General features: G+C 40.9%; 1 protein-coding gene across 1 annotated transcript in view; it reads right to left on the reverse strand.

The window, feature by feature from the left end:
• The window catches only part of LOC122943578 (extracellular serine/threonine protein kinase FAM20C-like), a 114,415-nt gene that overhangs the window by 65,269 nt on the left and 31,360 nt on the right, over positions 1-17,786 (reverse strand). The window contains exon 5 of the mRNA XM_044301431.1: positions 6,073-6,188. Coding sequence (XP_044157366.1) covers positions 6,073-6,188 — 116 coding nt within the window. The remainder of the gene's footprint in view (positions 1-6,072; positions 6,189-17,786) is intronic.

The raw sequence follows: 17,786 nt of genomic DNA on the forward strand, positions 1-17,786 counted from the left end.
ACAGAATACACAAATTAAAATGTTTATTAGAAATAAGGCAGTGATCTGCACTTGCATAATTGGCCCTAATTTGCTTTGGGCAGACAACATATAGAAGACTATTATTAAGAGAAAGTAATCATTGCTTTTAGGTTGGAGGACAAATTATGACAATCCAAGAAGGTAACATCAAACGTGGTTTATATACATGTTCTTAACATTTTGTCCAGCTGCAGCATTTGTGATAAATCCGTTTAATCTCAATTCCATGTTCAATTTGTAGGTTTCACATTTTCCCTTCCCCGCAGTGAAGTCTAGAAAATCCAAGGCTCTGATGATAAAAAGGCCAAGGACATGGTATAGAATGAGGTTAGATGGATTTCTGCAGTCACGTAGTCCAGGTTTCAGCTTGAAAATAATCATACAGATATATTTGGTGGCTTGCCTTTGTTTGACTCATGTGGAGTCTCAACTATGAAACCTCCACATATCTGCAAACACTGAGCCAACAAAGGAATGCACTCAGTAATAACACTGAAAGTCCCCTTTGCACCTTATACCTGGAAGAATTTCCACATTTCAGTGAAAAAGCTGTGGTTAGTAGAGGTGACATGAAATATCCATGGAAACAATCCTTTAGTGGCATCAGAACAATATATGGGTATACAGGTAGGTGCAGCTATAGCCAATGCATGAAAATGAATTTATGTAGCAATACAATCCAGGCTATTGTGTTTAGAAATGTCATAGCACTTTGTAAATCTGTAATCTCTTCAAACTTCTTCCCAATGGAGAAAGGTCCAAAGTACACAAATAAATCAGAGCTCCCACACAAGCTTCGTGCAAGCAGAACTTCTAGAAAATAGCAAGCTCTCCTAAATTGTCTGCTTAGTAAGTACTTGAATTTTTTCATGAAATAACAATGCTGGAGCATCTTTTCTTGAATCTCTGTGTTGTGCTGTTGTTTTGTTATTCCTCTATGATTAATGGACACCTAGGTGTCACCATTTGGTGGTGAGGCCCTACACAATCTGACACTGTTCAATTAGTACTCATATTGTCAGGGTATGTCCACATGGTGCAGTTGTGATGCAGTTGCGATGTGGCTGCCCTGCAGTTGAGTACCTCCCAGCCAAGTGAGCAGTAGCTGGCTGCCATAACTAATTAAGACCACACTGTTTAGTTGGTCTGCATTGTAAATGATCGCGTATCACCTGCTACTGCACTACCATCAACAATGCAGACTGACTAAACATTCTGGTCCTAATTAGTCGATTGGAACCTCATGTCAACCACATCATGACTGAATCATGTGGTCGTACATTTCAGACTGTGTATGGACTCAGCCCTTTGACATATGGAATGGTAACGCACAGTTGTCAATTCATAAATGTTCACGAATAATAACACAGGAATGGCACAATGCAGAGTTCTAAGAAAAGATACTCAAGGATTCTACTTTCTTGGGGAATACAAGTATTTACTAAAATAGACATCAGGAGAGCTGAAAGGTGCTTTTGAACCCTTTAGTGACCACCAATATGCCTTTTTACAGCAGTCACTAAGAGGCCTTAGGATAGGCTGACACCTTTTTACAGAGGCCTGTTTTTAGTACTGCACAGGTTTTCCATGCAGGGGAGAGTTAGGGCTGGGTTCACATGGTTGATGGGCTCCTGTTTTAAAAGCCTGGAGAGTCAGAAATCCCGATCCAGGTCATTTAACCTCTTAGATGTAGCAGTCAATAGGGACCGTGGCATTGGTTTAGAGGGAGGGGGATTCCTCTGTCTTCCATCCGCACCCTGTGATCTCTGATGTATTTGCATGGCAGCATGGTGGCATAATGAAGGCACCAGGCCTGCATGTAGTATATCCATATCAGTATAGCACTGACAGTATAATACTCTGTACTGCATAAGGAGTACAGAGTATTATGGAAGCCATCAAAAGAAACATTTTCTTTTGGAATCCCATTAAAGACAATTTACTTCATTATTTTTCATTATAACATGGTTATAATGGAAAAATAGCATTCTTTAATACAGAATGCGAAGTAAAATGTCCGTTGAGGGTTAAAAAATAAAATTACTCACCTCATCCACTTGATCGCGCAGCCGTTATCGTCTTCTTCTTGCAGGACCTGCAAAAAGACCTGTGCTGACGTCATCGCAGGTCCTGCTGAATGAAGATTGAAGGTTCTTCCCTCTCTTCTTATTGAGAACACATGCATGCTTGGCTATTCCAAGCAGGCATGTGTATGAGGGCATAGGGAATAATAGGAGGGCTTTTTGCCATCCCCCAAAGAGTTAATAAAAGTTAATTAAGTTATGTGTACCCTAAAATGATGTCATTAAAGCCTTCATAAGACTACCTCAAAATTAAAGTTATAGTTCTTGGAATGCTTCAATGAAAAAGTTAAAAAAATTGATCCGTTTGAAGGGGCTCACGAGCGGACCCGAACGCTTCCGTCCAGCCCTGATGCAGTCTGAATGGATGTGGATCCGCTCACACTGCATCAGTCTGGCGGCGTTTAGCCTCCGCTCCGCTCAGCAGGCGGACACCTGCAGCGTTCGGGTGTCCGCCTGGCCGTGCGGATCCGTCCAGACTTACAATGTAAGTCAATGGGGACGGATCCGTTTGAAGATGCCACAATATGGCTCAATCTTCAAGCGGATCCGTCCCCCATTGACTTTCAATGTAAAAGTCTGGACGGATCCGCTCAGGCTAATTTCACACTTAGCTTTTTTTTTGCTAATATAATGCAGACGGATCCGTTCTGAACGGAGCCTCCGTCTGCATTATTATGATCGGATCCGTTCAGAACGGATCCGATCGAACGCTAGTGTGAAAGTAGCCTAACTAAGGCCCAAAACCTGCAGATGACATAGGGGTTAAAGAGGACCTGTCATCTCTTTTCTGACATGTCTGTTTTAGTAAATACTTGTATAACAACTCTCGAACATCTTTTCTCAAATCACTATTCGGCTGTTATTTCCATTGATTATTTTTAACCCCTTAAAGCTCGGGCCAATTTTAATTTTTTAATATTTTTATTTTTCCTCCCCATGTTCCAATAGCCATAACTTTTTTATTTTTCCATTCACATAGCCATATTAGGGCTTATTTTTTGCAGGACAAGATGGATTTTAATGGCACCATTTATTTTACCATGTCTTGTATTGAAAAATGGCAAAAAAAAATGATTTGTGGGGTAAAATTGAAAAAACAAAACACAATTCTGTCAAGGTTTTTGGGGTTTTGACATCACAGCGTTCACTGTGCGCTAAAAATGATATGAAATTCTGACATTCTGCAGCTCAATACGATTACGGTGATACCAAACTTGAATAGTTTATAGTTTAGTTTTATTACTTTTAAAAAATAACCTTCAGGAAAACAATCTACATTTTTATTTTCATCACCATTTTCTGACAGTGATAACTTTTATATTTTTATATATATTTTTATGTCTACAGAGCTGTATGAGGGCTTGATTTTTGCATAATAGACGGTAGTTTTATTGGTACCATTTTTGCGGTATGTATGACTTTTTGATCAATTTTTATATATATAGTGGGATATAGCTCTGGTAGAGGCAGGATTAACATACAGGATGAAGTCCAAATAAAGTTCCGCTTTATTATGGTTTCAACAGCAAAAATAAAGGGCCTTTACATTTCAGCCAAAACTTAAAAACAAATCCTGCCCGTCTGAGCACTACCTAAACAGTGTTTCAGTGATTATCCTATATACGGTACTGTCAGCCCTGAAGTTCCTCTCACAGCAAGTTACTCACAAGCACCAGCATATCAGTCCCAGCTCTTTTCCAGCTCTCAGCCCAGACTCTTCTATGAAAGTACTGCAGGTGCAGCTAGTCGGAGACCGCAGGCTAGAACTCTTACCAGAAGTGGACTGCGGATTGGGGAACCCGCCCAATACTTCGCCAATCCAAAACTACAGGCCCTATGTTGGCTTTTTACAAAGCCAACTCAGGAAAGCCTGGGCTTTCCACTACATACTGGGCATTCCCTGGAGCTACATACTGGGATTCTGGAGGAAAAATACCTGCCATCAATGACTCTATCTGTCACTGTCTCACAATATATATTCATACTGCTGTCCTTCACTTAGTATGGAATTGTTTAAATACACTATGTAAGCAGTATATTATATATATATTCACACTGCTCTCCTTGACTTTGTAGGGAATTGTTTAAATACACTATGTAAGCAGTGAGCTCCCCCTGTTGGTGGTTGTATTCAATTCTATTTCTGTGTGGAGGGAATACAGTTTGATTCTCTGTATCACATGGAAAAAGCTCCATACTCTGTAAAGATATATTAAGAAATTAAGGACCTGTCCGTGACTTAAGGACCAGCGCCGTACATGTACGGTGCTGTGATCGGGCAGGTGCAGGAGATGCGCCCGTCCGATCTGCGGCAGGGGTCCGGTAGTAACTGATAGCCGGACCCCTGCTGCATGCGCCGGCATCGGTGAAATCACCAATGCCATCGAATTAACCCTTTATGTGCCGCAGTCAGCGCTGACCGCGGCACGTGCAATGGGTGGAGGGAGAGAGCAGCCAACAGGTCCCCGGGCTGCTGGGACATGGACCTTACGGCAGGGAAGGCAGCCTGTGAGATCCAGCCCTATGACTCTCAGACTATGGAGACACTAAAATGTTTTTTTTTTGTTTCCAAAATAATATTATTGTCAATCAAACCGTCATCTCATACCGAAAAAAATTAGCTAAAAAAACTACGGCTTTTAGAATGTGGAGACACTATAAAATAAAATTTTTTGTCATATTTTGTATTGTCGCTTCTGTAACAACCTGCTCTATAAAATACCAGATGATCTAACCTGTCAGATGAACGTTGTAAATAACAAAAAACGGTGCCAAAACTGTTATTTTTTGTTACCTTGCCTCACAAAAACTGTAATATATCAGGGAATCTTCAAATGGGACATGGTATCAAAAAAACAGACCAGCAAAATCTGCCTTCCAAAAACCATATGGAGTTCCTTACCGTCTACGCCCCTGCCGTGTGCCCATACAGCAGTTTACAATCACAAATGGGGTGTTTCTGTAAACTACATAATCAGGGCAATACATTTTTAGTTTTGTTTGGCTGTTAACCCTTGCTTTGTTACTGTAAAAAAGGGATTAAAATGGAAAATATGCCCAAAAAGTGAAATTCTGACATTTAATCTCCATTTTCCACTAATTCTTGTGGAATACATAAAGTGTTAACAAAGTTTGTAAAATCTGTTTTGAATACCTTGAGGGCGTAGTTTCTAAAATTAGGTCATTTTTAAGTGGTCTGAATTATGTAAGCCTCACAAACTGACTTCAGATCTGATCTGGTCCTTAAAAAGTAGGTTTTGGAAATTTTCTGAAAAATTTCAAGATTTGCTTCTAAACTTCTAAGCCTTCTAATGTCCCCAAAAAATAAAATGGTAGTCACAAAATGATCCAAACATGAGGTAGACGTATGGGGAATGTAAAGTAATAACTATTTTTGGAGGTATTACTATCTATTATAAAAGTAGAGAAATTGAAATTTGCTAATTTTTTTAATTTTGGGGTAAATTTGCACATTTTTCATGAATAAAAATGAAATTTTTGACTCAATATTACCACTGTCATGAAATACAATATGTGACAATAAAATAATCTCAGAATGGCCTGGATAAGTAAAAGCGTTTTAAAGTTATCACCAGATTTGCAAAAAAATTAGCCTGGTTCTTAAGGTGAAATATGGCAGGATCCTTAAGGGGTTAAAAAAAACACACACTTTGGACCTATGTTCAATGTAAATAAACATGCAAACATGATGTTTTTTTGGGATACACTCTTCTGGTACTATTGTAGTCTCTGTGTGAAATATGCTTGCTATGTCCCAGCTCCTAAAGATTTTAGGATATTCCTGGAAATGTATGGCCTAAAACTGCACCATTACACTGTGTAAATAAGGAATATTCATTGTATTGGAAAGTTTAAAACATTTTACAGTAAACATTCAGTATCGATTACTCTTTGTTTTTCAAGCATGACATCTCCACATACTTATGCTGGTTAATGACAAACCTACCTGGTGAGATATAGAAGGTTTTGAACAGTTTCTTGTCTGTGGTAATATCTCTGACATCCTTGGTGATATTGATCAAACGTCCAACAGCCGGTGGAATCCGGCGAAAATCCAGGATCCTTTAATGAATAAAAAGGACTGCAACCATCAGCTATCATATATCAAAGCATCCAGGGCCATTTAGAAAAAACCTATGGACCAGATTTACTAATGTGTCTGCGCCAAAAATCTACCAGTGGCGTAAATGCACATGAACATATCCGTTTTGTGGATCTGCAAAATAAGGATACAGTTTGTATGCCATCTGCATATTTGTTTTGCAGATCTATTGACTTTATCAAGACTAGCGCAGCCACAAACCAGTCTTGATCTCTCTGCACTCTCTGCATCTCAGGCAGAACTCCATAATCAGTAAAAATGAAAAAAATACTTTTATTCACCCATGTGGAGACGGTTTGTTACACTATTCGCAAGAAGCATCAGGATTTACCAGTGCCTAAACAATTCTCTGATCACAAACATAGTGAACATTAGCTGCGGTTCTAGATAATTGACCATGACCCCCCATTGAGGAGGGGTGGCAATAGAGCTGATATTTTGAATAAAAAAGAGCTCCAATGGATCTTTAGATTAAACATGTTGAAATCCAAGGGCCTCAATGTAGATTTCAAATCGAATACAATAACATGCTAATCACTGTAAAGGTATGATGGATGGCTTGCGATCCACTCCTGCTGCTCTCTCAATCAGCACTATTATGTATAAGCTTATTTCCCTTTTCTTTCATATATCCATGATTAATAATAATTTGTCCTTTTTTTCTTCTTCCTTTTCTAGATGTGCCTTGACAACATTTGACTCACTGGGGGACGGACATCATTTTTATGTTTGATGGCATATTATTGCTTTTTCTATATATTGTTTTCTTTTTTGAGGTGACAGAGTAAATATCCATTCTTTGTCGGTAGAGCATGGGGCGTGTGACATTGTGGTGAAAGCTAGGTATGAGTGTTTACAAGGGAGCCTGTTGGGGGGTCGCTCCACACTTGTGGGGTTGTCCAACCATTTGGTTTTCCCAGCAGTTAGAGGCCATCTCTCCAGTTTTGCAGTGATGACCCCTTTCTTCACTTTTCTAGTAATGCCATGTTATTGACACACCGTTGCTATTGTTTTTATTAATTTTATAAAAATGAAAAAAAAAACATCCAAAAATAAAAACATCACTTTACAGTAATTTGGACAACATGTGCATATATGAATACCAACATATTAAGTATGCCGTACATGTAGACATCTGTTTCCTCTATTTAAGTTTGATAAGGCTAAGTTACGACATCGTGCAGTGTGACATATTTGTAACCCTTTGTAAACCGGGGGAGGGAAGAATATACGAAAAGAGGGGGAGGGATTGATAAGGGTTCTTACAATTAGCATCTCAGGACCCATCGATTGATGGAATATTATACTCTCTATCGTGGTCAGTGTATCAATGAAGTAGACACATATGGTTAAAGCGAATGCTATATATTAAGGGTTGCCATATTGCTGCGATTTGTGGGGTGTTCGCGTTTCCCAATGTGCTAGTTGCTCTAGCCGATACAGTTGGTCACCTCTGTTGATCCAGTGTTGAGCAGAAGGAGGTTCTGATTGTCTCCAGCAAGTAGTCTAGCAGTTGCTAGTAAGACCTGGCAAAGGGCATGTTTTTTGACCCCTAAAAGCCAGTAAAAATACCAAACAAATATTAGGAGTTACTGGTATTTTTGTCTTGCGAATGTTAGAGAGCATTGTGCAAATTTCCTGCCAATATACTGTGATTTTAGGGCAGGACCACCAGATATGACCATAAGATCCTATATCGTTGCTGCACCTCCACCACACTGGGCTAACCTCCGAAAACATCTGATGTAGGCATTGGGATGTATAGTACCAGTGGGTCAATATTTTGTAGCTATTTTCTTGCAGCTTGACACATCTGGACACCCTGGTGAACCCACACAACACAGAACCGAGCTCCCGCTCAGAGAATTACCAAGAAGAGATAGAGGAATATTTTTTAGGACTAACTAGACACATTAGAAAGCTATATAGTTTGGATATCTTTTTCCTCGGTTTTCTTCTATGCAATGCCATTGTTTCAAAGACAGAGAGTTCTGTTGATGCCGGATATACTATTTGTTGCTGTTTAATAAATTGGAATACATGTGCGACTTGAAAGGCTGACAAACACTCCAACTGCGGGTTCTCTCTGAGACCTTTATAACAGGGGGTGTCATCTTCAGGACTGATTGATATAAGGGGGTAGTAATTTTTTTTTTTGCTGCATTAGAAAGAGTTGACCAAAAATTTGGTGTGGATAGACACAGTACATCTCTTATTTGTATAAGGATTAGATGATGTGGCGCTAAATTCAATAAAAAGTTTGAGTCGTTCCATATTTTTATTGTGTATTTGGTTAATGTGCTTGAGGTACACAGCATTGTGTTAGCTTTCTTGCGGTCTAAGAATATCAGGGATCTTAAGGGAATGTTCAACAGAGCCTCCTCTAATGTTATATCTAGATGCCCTGTAGGAGAGCGGAGCCAGTCCAAGCACCTTGCGCCAATTATTGCCCTATGATAGGAGAATAGGAAACCCAGACCCCCTCTTTTAAGGTGTTGAGTTAGATACTTTTGGGGTAGCCTAGATTTCTTCCCACCCCATAAAAAAGATGTAAATATGCTTTGTAGATGTTTAAAAAATGTTTTGGGGATTGATATTGGTAAGACCTGCAAATAATATTAAACTTTGAGGAGCAATATGGTTTTTAGAAGTGTTCTACGCCCAAACCAAGAAACAAAAGGTATCTCCCAGGAACCTAGTAACGACTCCAATTTCTTTGGTAGACCTCGAAAGTTTGCTGAGAAAAAGGATGCGAAATCTGGGGTAATTTTTATTCCTAAGAACACTATTGATTGAGTAGTCCATTAAAAGGGGGTAGTTTTTTGTAGTTCGTCTTGCAACCGAGGCGATAGAGAGACATTTAGTACAATAGACTTGGAGAAGTTAACTGAAAAGTTTGAAAGGGAACCGTAAAACCTGAAGGAGCAACGTGATCGCCGGGAAAGCCTGACCTGGATTAGCAATAAATAGCAAAACATCGTCCGCGAATGCAGCTAGTTGATGGGTTTCAGAACCAATCTTGACTCCTTTTACCTCCTCTGATTGTCTAACAGCTTGCAGAAGCATTTCTATAACTAAAATAAAAATTAACAGGGAGAATGGGCAGCCCTGTCTAGTTCCGTTAGATATGCTAAACGAAGGGGAGAGCTTGCCATTCACCAGGACCCGAGCCGTCAGGTTGTTGTATATAGCCATTACTCCATCTATAAAAGAGGTTGGGATGCAAAATTTAGACATAGCCTGAGACATAAATAACCAATCAACTCTATCAAAAGCCTTTTCGGCGTCCATGCTTACAATACTAAAGAAAACTGGAGCATGATCAGATAATATAATATTTCCGATTTGTGCAGAAGTACAGTGCTGAATGGAATGAGTTGGAAAGAAGATAGAATTCAATCTTTGGTAAGAGTGATGAGCTACAAAAAAATAAGTGTAATCTTTCTCATTGGAGTGCATTGCTTAGGTAGCCAATGCATCTTTTATCTTACTTAGGGGTGACAAAGACATCGCTGAAGACCCGGTTGAACAATCAAGACTCAGGACCAAAGCCACATTAAAGTCACCACCTAACATGACTATGCCTTCTGTGAAGTCTCCAAACTTGGCGATAACATCGCCAAGCCAGTTTACTTGAGCAGTGTTTGGAGCGTAGACATTTCCAAAAGTGAACAGCTGGGGCCTATAGTGCCCTTGATAAAGATAAATCTGCCTTCTCCGTCAACCATAGTTGAATGATGGACAAATGGGGTCCTTTTATGTATAGCTATACTCACCCCTTTTGATGCAGAGTGAGGGGCTATGATACTATTGATTGTATAGAAAATGTGACATTTTAGGTATTTGGTTGACTCGGAAGTGAGACTCCTGTATCAAAGCTACATCTACTTTTTTTTTGTGTAGAAAGTGGTAGATTTGTCTCCTTTTCGTCAGGGCTTTAAGTCCTCTAACATTAAAGATGCATACCTACAAATTAGCTATAAAGAAAAACATAAAAGATCATTATTTGCTCATGGGGGAAGGGAAGACGTGGCCCGCCAATTGGCCACAATGGACGAACACCAACTGTGGGGCAGCCGCAGAGGATCGTGGACCCATTCACTTTAATGGGTCCGCGATCTGCCCGTTCCACAAAATGATAGGACATGTTCTATCTTTTTGCGGAGCGATAGTACGGGACAAAACCCCACGGAAGCACTCCGTAGTGCTTCTGTAGGGTTCCATTCCGTGCTTATGTTTCGCACCATTCCACATCTCCGGATTTGCTGACCCATTTAACTGAATGGGTCCGCATCCATGATGCGGAATGCCCACGGAATGTGGTCCGCAATACGGCCACGGAGCGCACGCGTTTGTGTGAAAGAGGCCAAAGAGGTAGGGGAAAAAATCATTACAAAAAGTACAACATTCAACAAAAGAAGAGAACCTTGTAGGTTGCAGCATATCCAGTATCAGTAAACCCTGGGAGGGGGTCTATACATGGTAGACCAATATCCAGAGCGAGCATTAATTTGTGGGTACATAGTGTTTTGAGACATAAAGTGCAATACAGACCACAGGTGTTAGGTGGCGCTGCTCGGCAAAAAACAGAAAGAGAAAAAAAAAAAACATATGCAGTTCCCCCACCACCCATAGCGTCTAAGGGAAAGACAATGACAAAACAAAAAAATTAAGAATCCTCTATAGAGTATTATAAAAGTACACAGGGTGAAAATGAAAATGAAGATACAGGGGGTTATAAGGAGAAATCAAAAGAAAATGAGAAGAGGTAGAGTATCAGTGAGGGAGTAGTAGTGAAGCCGAATCGGTCAGGCAGGTAAGGCAATGGTACTATCCAGTGTCCCTCTTATCTCGTTTGGTGGCTTGGTGGCCCGAAATCTTCTTGGATCTCTGTGGCTTGGGTGATGCTACTTGCCAGAAATCCAGCATTGGTAGAGGAGGAAGAGTGGCAACATTCTGCGCAGGGCACCAATCTGGGATGTCCAGACTAAGAATGTCCAAGGCATCATAGATCTTCTGTAAATCCGCATGTGCTGGGATAACATGTTTGCGATTTGGGGTGTTAATCAAAAGACCAAAGGGATGAAGCCATCGATAGGTAATCTGGCGTTTCTGCAGGACATCTAGTAGAGGTTTCATGAAATACCTCTTCTTTAAAGTCATAGGTGACAAATCTTGGAAGATAGTGACCGCTGAGCCTTCAATCTCTATTGCTTTGTTGGAGCGGGCTGCAGCTAGAATTTGCTCCTTTACTAAAAATCTGGTTAGGCGACAAATTACATCTCTGGGAGGTTCCTGAGGCTTTGGCACTGGTCTAAGTGCTCGGTGTATTCTGTCCATTTCAAACACATCAGGGAATTCTGCTGTAACCAGGCGTGCAAAAAACTGCGCAATGGCTAGTCTCAGGGCTTCCAGACTAATCGAATGGACTCCGGGATTCCCTTAAGCCAAATATGATTTCTTCTCCGTTTATTGTCCTGGTCTTCGACTAAGGAGTATACATAGTTAAGATGAGCTTGGGCGCTATCTAAATTATGGGAAACATGCTCACCAAATTCGGTATTGGCGTTTTGGGCGGCTTCCAATACCTCCACTCTGGAGCCTAGTTGCCACATGTCTTGCTTTATTTCTTTGATGTCTTGACGTATAGGTTCCAGAGCTACATTAAGCAGTTCCTTCATAAATACTCTGGAGATTGGCAAATCATCAGGAGAGGCCGCATCATATTGCTTGCTGTCTCTGTCTCAGTCGGAATCTGCCTCTCCTCCCGCCATGAGGGCTGTGCGCCGAGCCGTCGCCATCTTGGTTTCACTTCTCACCTCCGGTTTCTTAACAAATATATCCATGTCGCTTTGGCTGGATGACATTTTTGGTCTGCCCAGAGTTTCATTATCCCTTTCTCTCGTAAGTTTGCCCATTTTTGCTTTGATAATAGCTGTATTTCGCTCACTCTAGCTTGGTCTGCAGCGGAGCTCTTTATTCTGCGTGCATCCTGCTCGGCTGCCAGACTCCGCCCCCCACACCGTTACTATTTAAATGAGGAGACCCCTCTGTTCCTGGTTGACTTAAAAACCTAAGTATCCAGCATTACTTTACATACTTGTCTCTTTTCTGCATTCAGTTTCAAGTGAATATATGCCAGCCCTTTGTAATTGCTCTACCAGCATTTTAGCCCTTTTTCAGTAGCGCCACTACTGAGCGATTTGTCCTCTTGTTTCCCCTTTCCAAGATCGCTGCTGCCCATTCCTGAGTGGGAGAACGCATGTCAGACATGCTCAATACATTTTGGATTTCATCTGAAGTCTCTATCTTTCCTGGACATGCGCTAGGTGAACACCGATATCGGCGTGCATACATGCTGTTTGTCCCCTGGTGAGCCTAATCTTTTGATCTATCCATTTAATAATCATTTGAATATGAAGTCTACAGGTGCAATCATGTTTTGTAATAAATAATAATCATGGGATTATATGATGTGGTGCACTCACTGTATTATGTATAGGGATATGACAATCATGTATTCATATGCATTAATACATGTCTGCCACTTTATTTCAGTTTTTTAGTATTTAATTATGTATTGATTTATGATTCATTGCACGTGCACTTTGTGTATATATATACAGTATATACACTCCCCTAAAGAATTATTAGGAACACCATACTAATACGGTGTTGGACCCCCTTTTGCCTTCAGAACTGCCTTAATTCTATGTGGCATTGATTCCACAAGGTGCTGATAGCATTCTTTAGAAATGTTGGCCCATATTGATAGGATAGCATCTTGCAGTTGATGGAGATTTGAGGGATGCACATCCAGGGCACGAAGCTCCCGTTCTACCACATCCCAAAGATGCTCTATTGGGTTGAGATCTGGTGACTGTGGGGGCCATTTTAGTACAGTGAACTCATTGTCATGTTCAAGAAACCATTTTTGGTGAGCTTGTGCAAATTGTAGCCTCTTTTTCCTATTTGTAGTGGAGATGAGTAGTACCCGGTGGGGTCTTCTGCTGTTGTAGCCCATCCGCCTCAAGGTTGTGCGTGTTGTGGCTTCACAAATGCTTTGTTGCATACCTCGGTTGTAACGAGTGGTTATTTCAGTCAACGTTGCTCTTCTATCAGCTTGAATCAGTCGGCCCATTCTCCTCTGACCTCTAGCATCAACAAGGCATTTTCGCCCACAGGACTGCCGCATACTGGATGTTCTTCCCTTTTCACACCATTCTTTGTAAACCCTAGACATGGTTGTGCGTGAAAATCCCAGTAACTGAGCAGATTGTGAAATACTCAGACTGGCCCGCCTGGCACCAACAACCATGCCACGCTCAAAATTGCTTAAATCACCTTTCTTTCCCATTCTGACATTCAGTTTGGAGTTCAGGAGATTGTCTTGACCAGGACCACAACCCTACATGCATTGAAGCAACTGCCATGTGATTGGTTGACTAGATAATCGCATTAATCAGAAATTGAACAGGTGTTCCTAATAATTCTTAAGGTGAGTGTATGTGTATATATATATATATATATATATATTTATATATATATACAGGGAGTGCAGAATTATTAGGCAAGTTGTATTTTTGAGGATTAATTTTATTATTGAACAACAACCATGTTCTCAATGAATCCAAAAAAATCATTAATATCAAAGCTGAATATTTTTGGAAGTAGTTTTTAGTTTGTTTTTAGTTTTAGCTATTTTAGGGGGATATCTGTGTGTGCAGGTGACTATTACTGTGCATAATTATTAGGCAACTTAACAAAAAACAAATATATACCCATTTCAATTATTTATTTTTACCAGTGAAACCAATATAACATCTCAACATTCACAAATATACATTTCTGACATTCAAAAACAAAACAAAAACAAATCAGTGACCAATATAGCCACCTTTCTTTGCAAGGACACTGAAAAGCCTGCCATCCATGGATTCTGTCAATGTTTTGATCTGTTCACCATCAACATTGCGTGCAGCAGCAACCACAGCCTCCCAGACACTGTTCAGAGAGTTGTACTGTTTTCCCTCCTTGTAAATCTCACATTTGATGATGGACCACAGGTTCTCAATGGGGTTCAGATCAGGTGAACAAGGAGGCCATGTCATTAGATTTTCTTCTTTTATACCCTTTCTTGCCAGCCACGCTGTGGAGTACTTGGACGCGTGTGATGGAGCATTGTCCTGCATGAAAATCATGTTTTTCTTGAAGGATGCAGACTTCTTCCTGTACCACTGCTTGAAGAAGGTGTCTTCCAGAAACTGGCAGTAGGACTGGGAGTTGAGCTTGACTCCATCCTCAACCCGAAAAGGCCCCACAAGCTCATCTTTGATGATACCAGCCCAAACCAGTACTTCACCTCCACCTTGCTGGCGTCTGAGTCGGACTGGAGCTCTCTGCCCTTTACCAATCCAGCCACGGGCCCATCCATCTGGCCCATCAAGACTCACTCTCATTTCATCAGTCCATAAAACCTTAGAAAAATCAGTCTTGAGATATTTCTTGGCCCAGTCTTGACGTTTCAGCTTGTGTGTCTTGTTCAGTGGTGGTCGTCTTTCAGCCTTTCTTACCTTGGCCATGTCTCTGAGTATTGCACACCTTGTGCTTTTGGGCACTCCAGTGATGTTGCAGCTCTGAAATATGGCCAAACTGGTGGCAAGTGGCATCTTGGCAGCTGCACACTTGACTTTTCTCCGTTCATGGGCAGTTATTTTGCGCCTAACGCTTGATTGTTCGATGATCACACTTCAGAAGCTTTGCAATTTTAAGAGTGCTGCATCCCTCTGCAAGATATCTCACTATTTTTGACTTTTCTGAGCCTGTCAAGTCCTTCTTTTGACCCATTTTGCCAAAGGAAAGGAAGTTTCCTAATAATTATGCACACCTGATATAGGGTGTTGATGTCATTAGACCACACCCCTTCTCATTACAGAGATGCACATCACCTAATATGCTTAATTGGTAGTAGGCTTTCGAGCCTATACAGCTTGGAGTAAGACAACATGCATAAAGAGCATGATGTGGTCAAAATACTCATTTGCCTAATAATTCTGCACTCCCTGTACTGTAAAAGCGAGCAGCACTCCAACACATAATAATGTGAAAAAAAGAAAGTTTATTCACCCATATGGTGTAGCGACGTTTCGGCTCTATACCAGAGGCTTTTTCAAGCAACTGCTGTGAATAAACTGGTGAATAAACTTTCTTTTTTTCACTTTATTATGTGTTCGAGTGCTGCTCGCTTTTACAGTTTATATATTGGGTAAGCTTGTCCCCATTGAGCATGCACCTGTTTTTGATTTGCCATTTTTTCAATTTATGTCAGTGCTGCCTTTCTTTTCTTTATATATGTGTATTCTGTTCACATGTATACAGCTCGAGAAAGGGTCGAGCCAAAACGTCAGCATATCCAAATGGGTGAATAAAAGTATTTTAAAATTTTTACAGATTTTGGAGTGCTGCCTTTTTGCTATTTTGTATACTGGGCATTAGTCTAGTCCCCTCAGTTATGCACCTTTTTTTGTTTGAGTTTGGATTTTGTGATGCCAGACTTTATATTATGAAGTCTATGCCAGCTACAGGCTGGCATAGACGTCAGCTATAACTTCCGCCACTCTCTGGCGAAAGTTATAACAAATTCAGCAGGCCGTGCAAAGCCTCGCCCCTCCCACTAAACCACGCCATTCCCCCTCGCCACTTCAGAAAACTGGCGAGAAGCCTGAAAAGTGGCAAATTATGGTGCACATATGGCATGCACCACAATGTGCAACTTTTTTACACCACAATAGTGGCGTAAAGGGCTTAATAAATGTTCCTCATATTCTATCTTTTTGTGAAATGGACATATGGATATGCAAAGCACACTGATGTTCTGTGTGCTTTCAGCATTCCACAACGAGATAGAACATGTCCTGTACTTGGCCGCAAAATGCTGACCACAGGACCAATTGAAGTCAATGAGTCTGCAAAAATATATGGATGCAACACGGACGGTATCCATAATTCTTGGATCTGCAATTTGCAAATGGCAAAATATGTAGAGAAAGTTAATACAGGGCCTTTACTAATGTATTGTGATTGTCCATATTCCTTCTTTTGCTGGCTGGATTCATTTTTCCATCACATTATACACTGCTCTTTTCCATGGTTGCGACCACCCTGCAATCCATCAGTGGTGATTGTGCTTGCACACTATAGGAAAAAGCGACAACCTCTGGCTGGGAGTGCACATAGTGCGCATTAGTAAGTGCCTTGTATTAACTTTCTCTATATAATAAATGCTATTTGCTGAAGTGACACAACCCCTTTAAGGGAATGATAACACCTCTCTGTGTATTTGTGTCATGGACGTTCCTGCGACAGGTGACAGGAGATCGGTGAGACTGGCAACACGTGGTTTAATCTGACAAGTTTTCCTTGTGGATCAATAAGTGTCTGTGTTGTTTCTGGTAATGGCCACACCCCTTGCCTCAGGTGTTGCTAATGTAGTCATTTAGCCTTCCTTTTTTATTGTTGCTTCTCCCACAATCCTGTTTATATCTTCAGTTTCAGTTGTGGATAGCTGGTGTGTGGATCTTGGTGAAGTTCCTGGCGCTTCCATAGCCCCTTTGAAGTTAAGTCTTTCCTTTCCCTTTTTGCATTTTGTTTGGGTTCTGTGTGTTGCATTTCCCTATTGTTTGTATTAGGCCTGAAGGAGACTCCTGTTCGTCCTTCCTTTTGGAGGAACAGGTAGTCTCGTCCCTGCCATTAGTACCGGGGTCCTATAGGGCTAGATAGGACTCTAGGTATTTTTGCGTATGCACACACCTACCTTTGGGGTCTGTTCATACTAGTAGTCAGTCAGGATTTTGTTTAGGGTTTTACTAGGAGGTGTCTATCTTCTTTCCCTAGTTCTCAGGCCTGATTCCCTGCCCCCCCCCCCTTCCCTCTTATGCTCGGTGTGGTGTTTCCCTCCCACACATGACAATTTAAATGCCTTGTTTGGAGGACATTGATAATAAATTCATATTACATGAATATACAAAGAAACAAACATGTATGTAAACACAAATGTATAGTTGTAACATAACACTGCAATTCTTCAGTTCAAATTGTGCTGCTTTATTCTTTGGATCTAGCTATCTATCTAAAAAATGCAAACATATCAGGATCTGGGTCACAGACACTGGCATGTTGTCTTCTCCTGGATATACAGTGCTGCTTGAATTATACAGTCAGGCTTGGAAAGTGAAAGCATCTGTATTGGTCCCATGTTCATAAGTCCCCGCATTGCTGAGAAAAATTAAATTTTAATACATGCCAATGAGCCTCTAGGAGCAACTAGGTGTTGGCACTACTCCTAGAGACTCAGCTCTTTCTGCAACTGCCGCACCCTCTCCACTTTAGAAGTCAGGGCCAGGTGTGATTATGTTTTCAGTGCCTTAAGCCTGTCAAAGTAGACAGGGCGTGGCAGTTGCAGAGAGAGCTGAGCCTCTAGATGTAATGACCAACACAGATGCCTTCAGCTGCCAAGTGCACATGTAACAGGACAGCCAGTGTCATAGGTACAAAGCTGC

The sequence above is a fragment of the Bufo gargarizans genome, chromosome 7 (assembly GCF_014858855.1).
Source record: "Bufo gargarizans isolate SCDJY-AF-19 chromosome 7, ASM1485885v1, whole genome shotgun sequence".
Taxonomy (NCBI): Eukaryota; Metazoa; Chordata; class Amphibia; order Anura; family Bufonidae; genus Bufo; species Bufo gargarizans.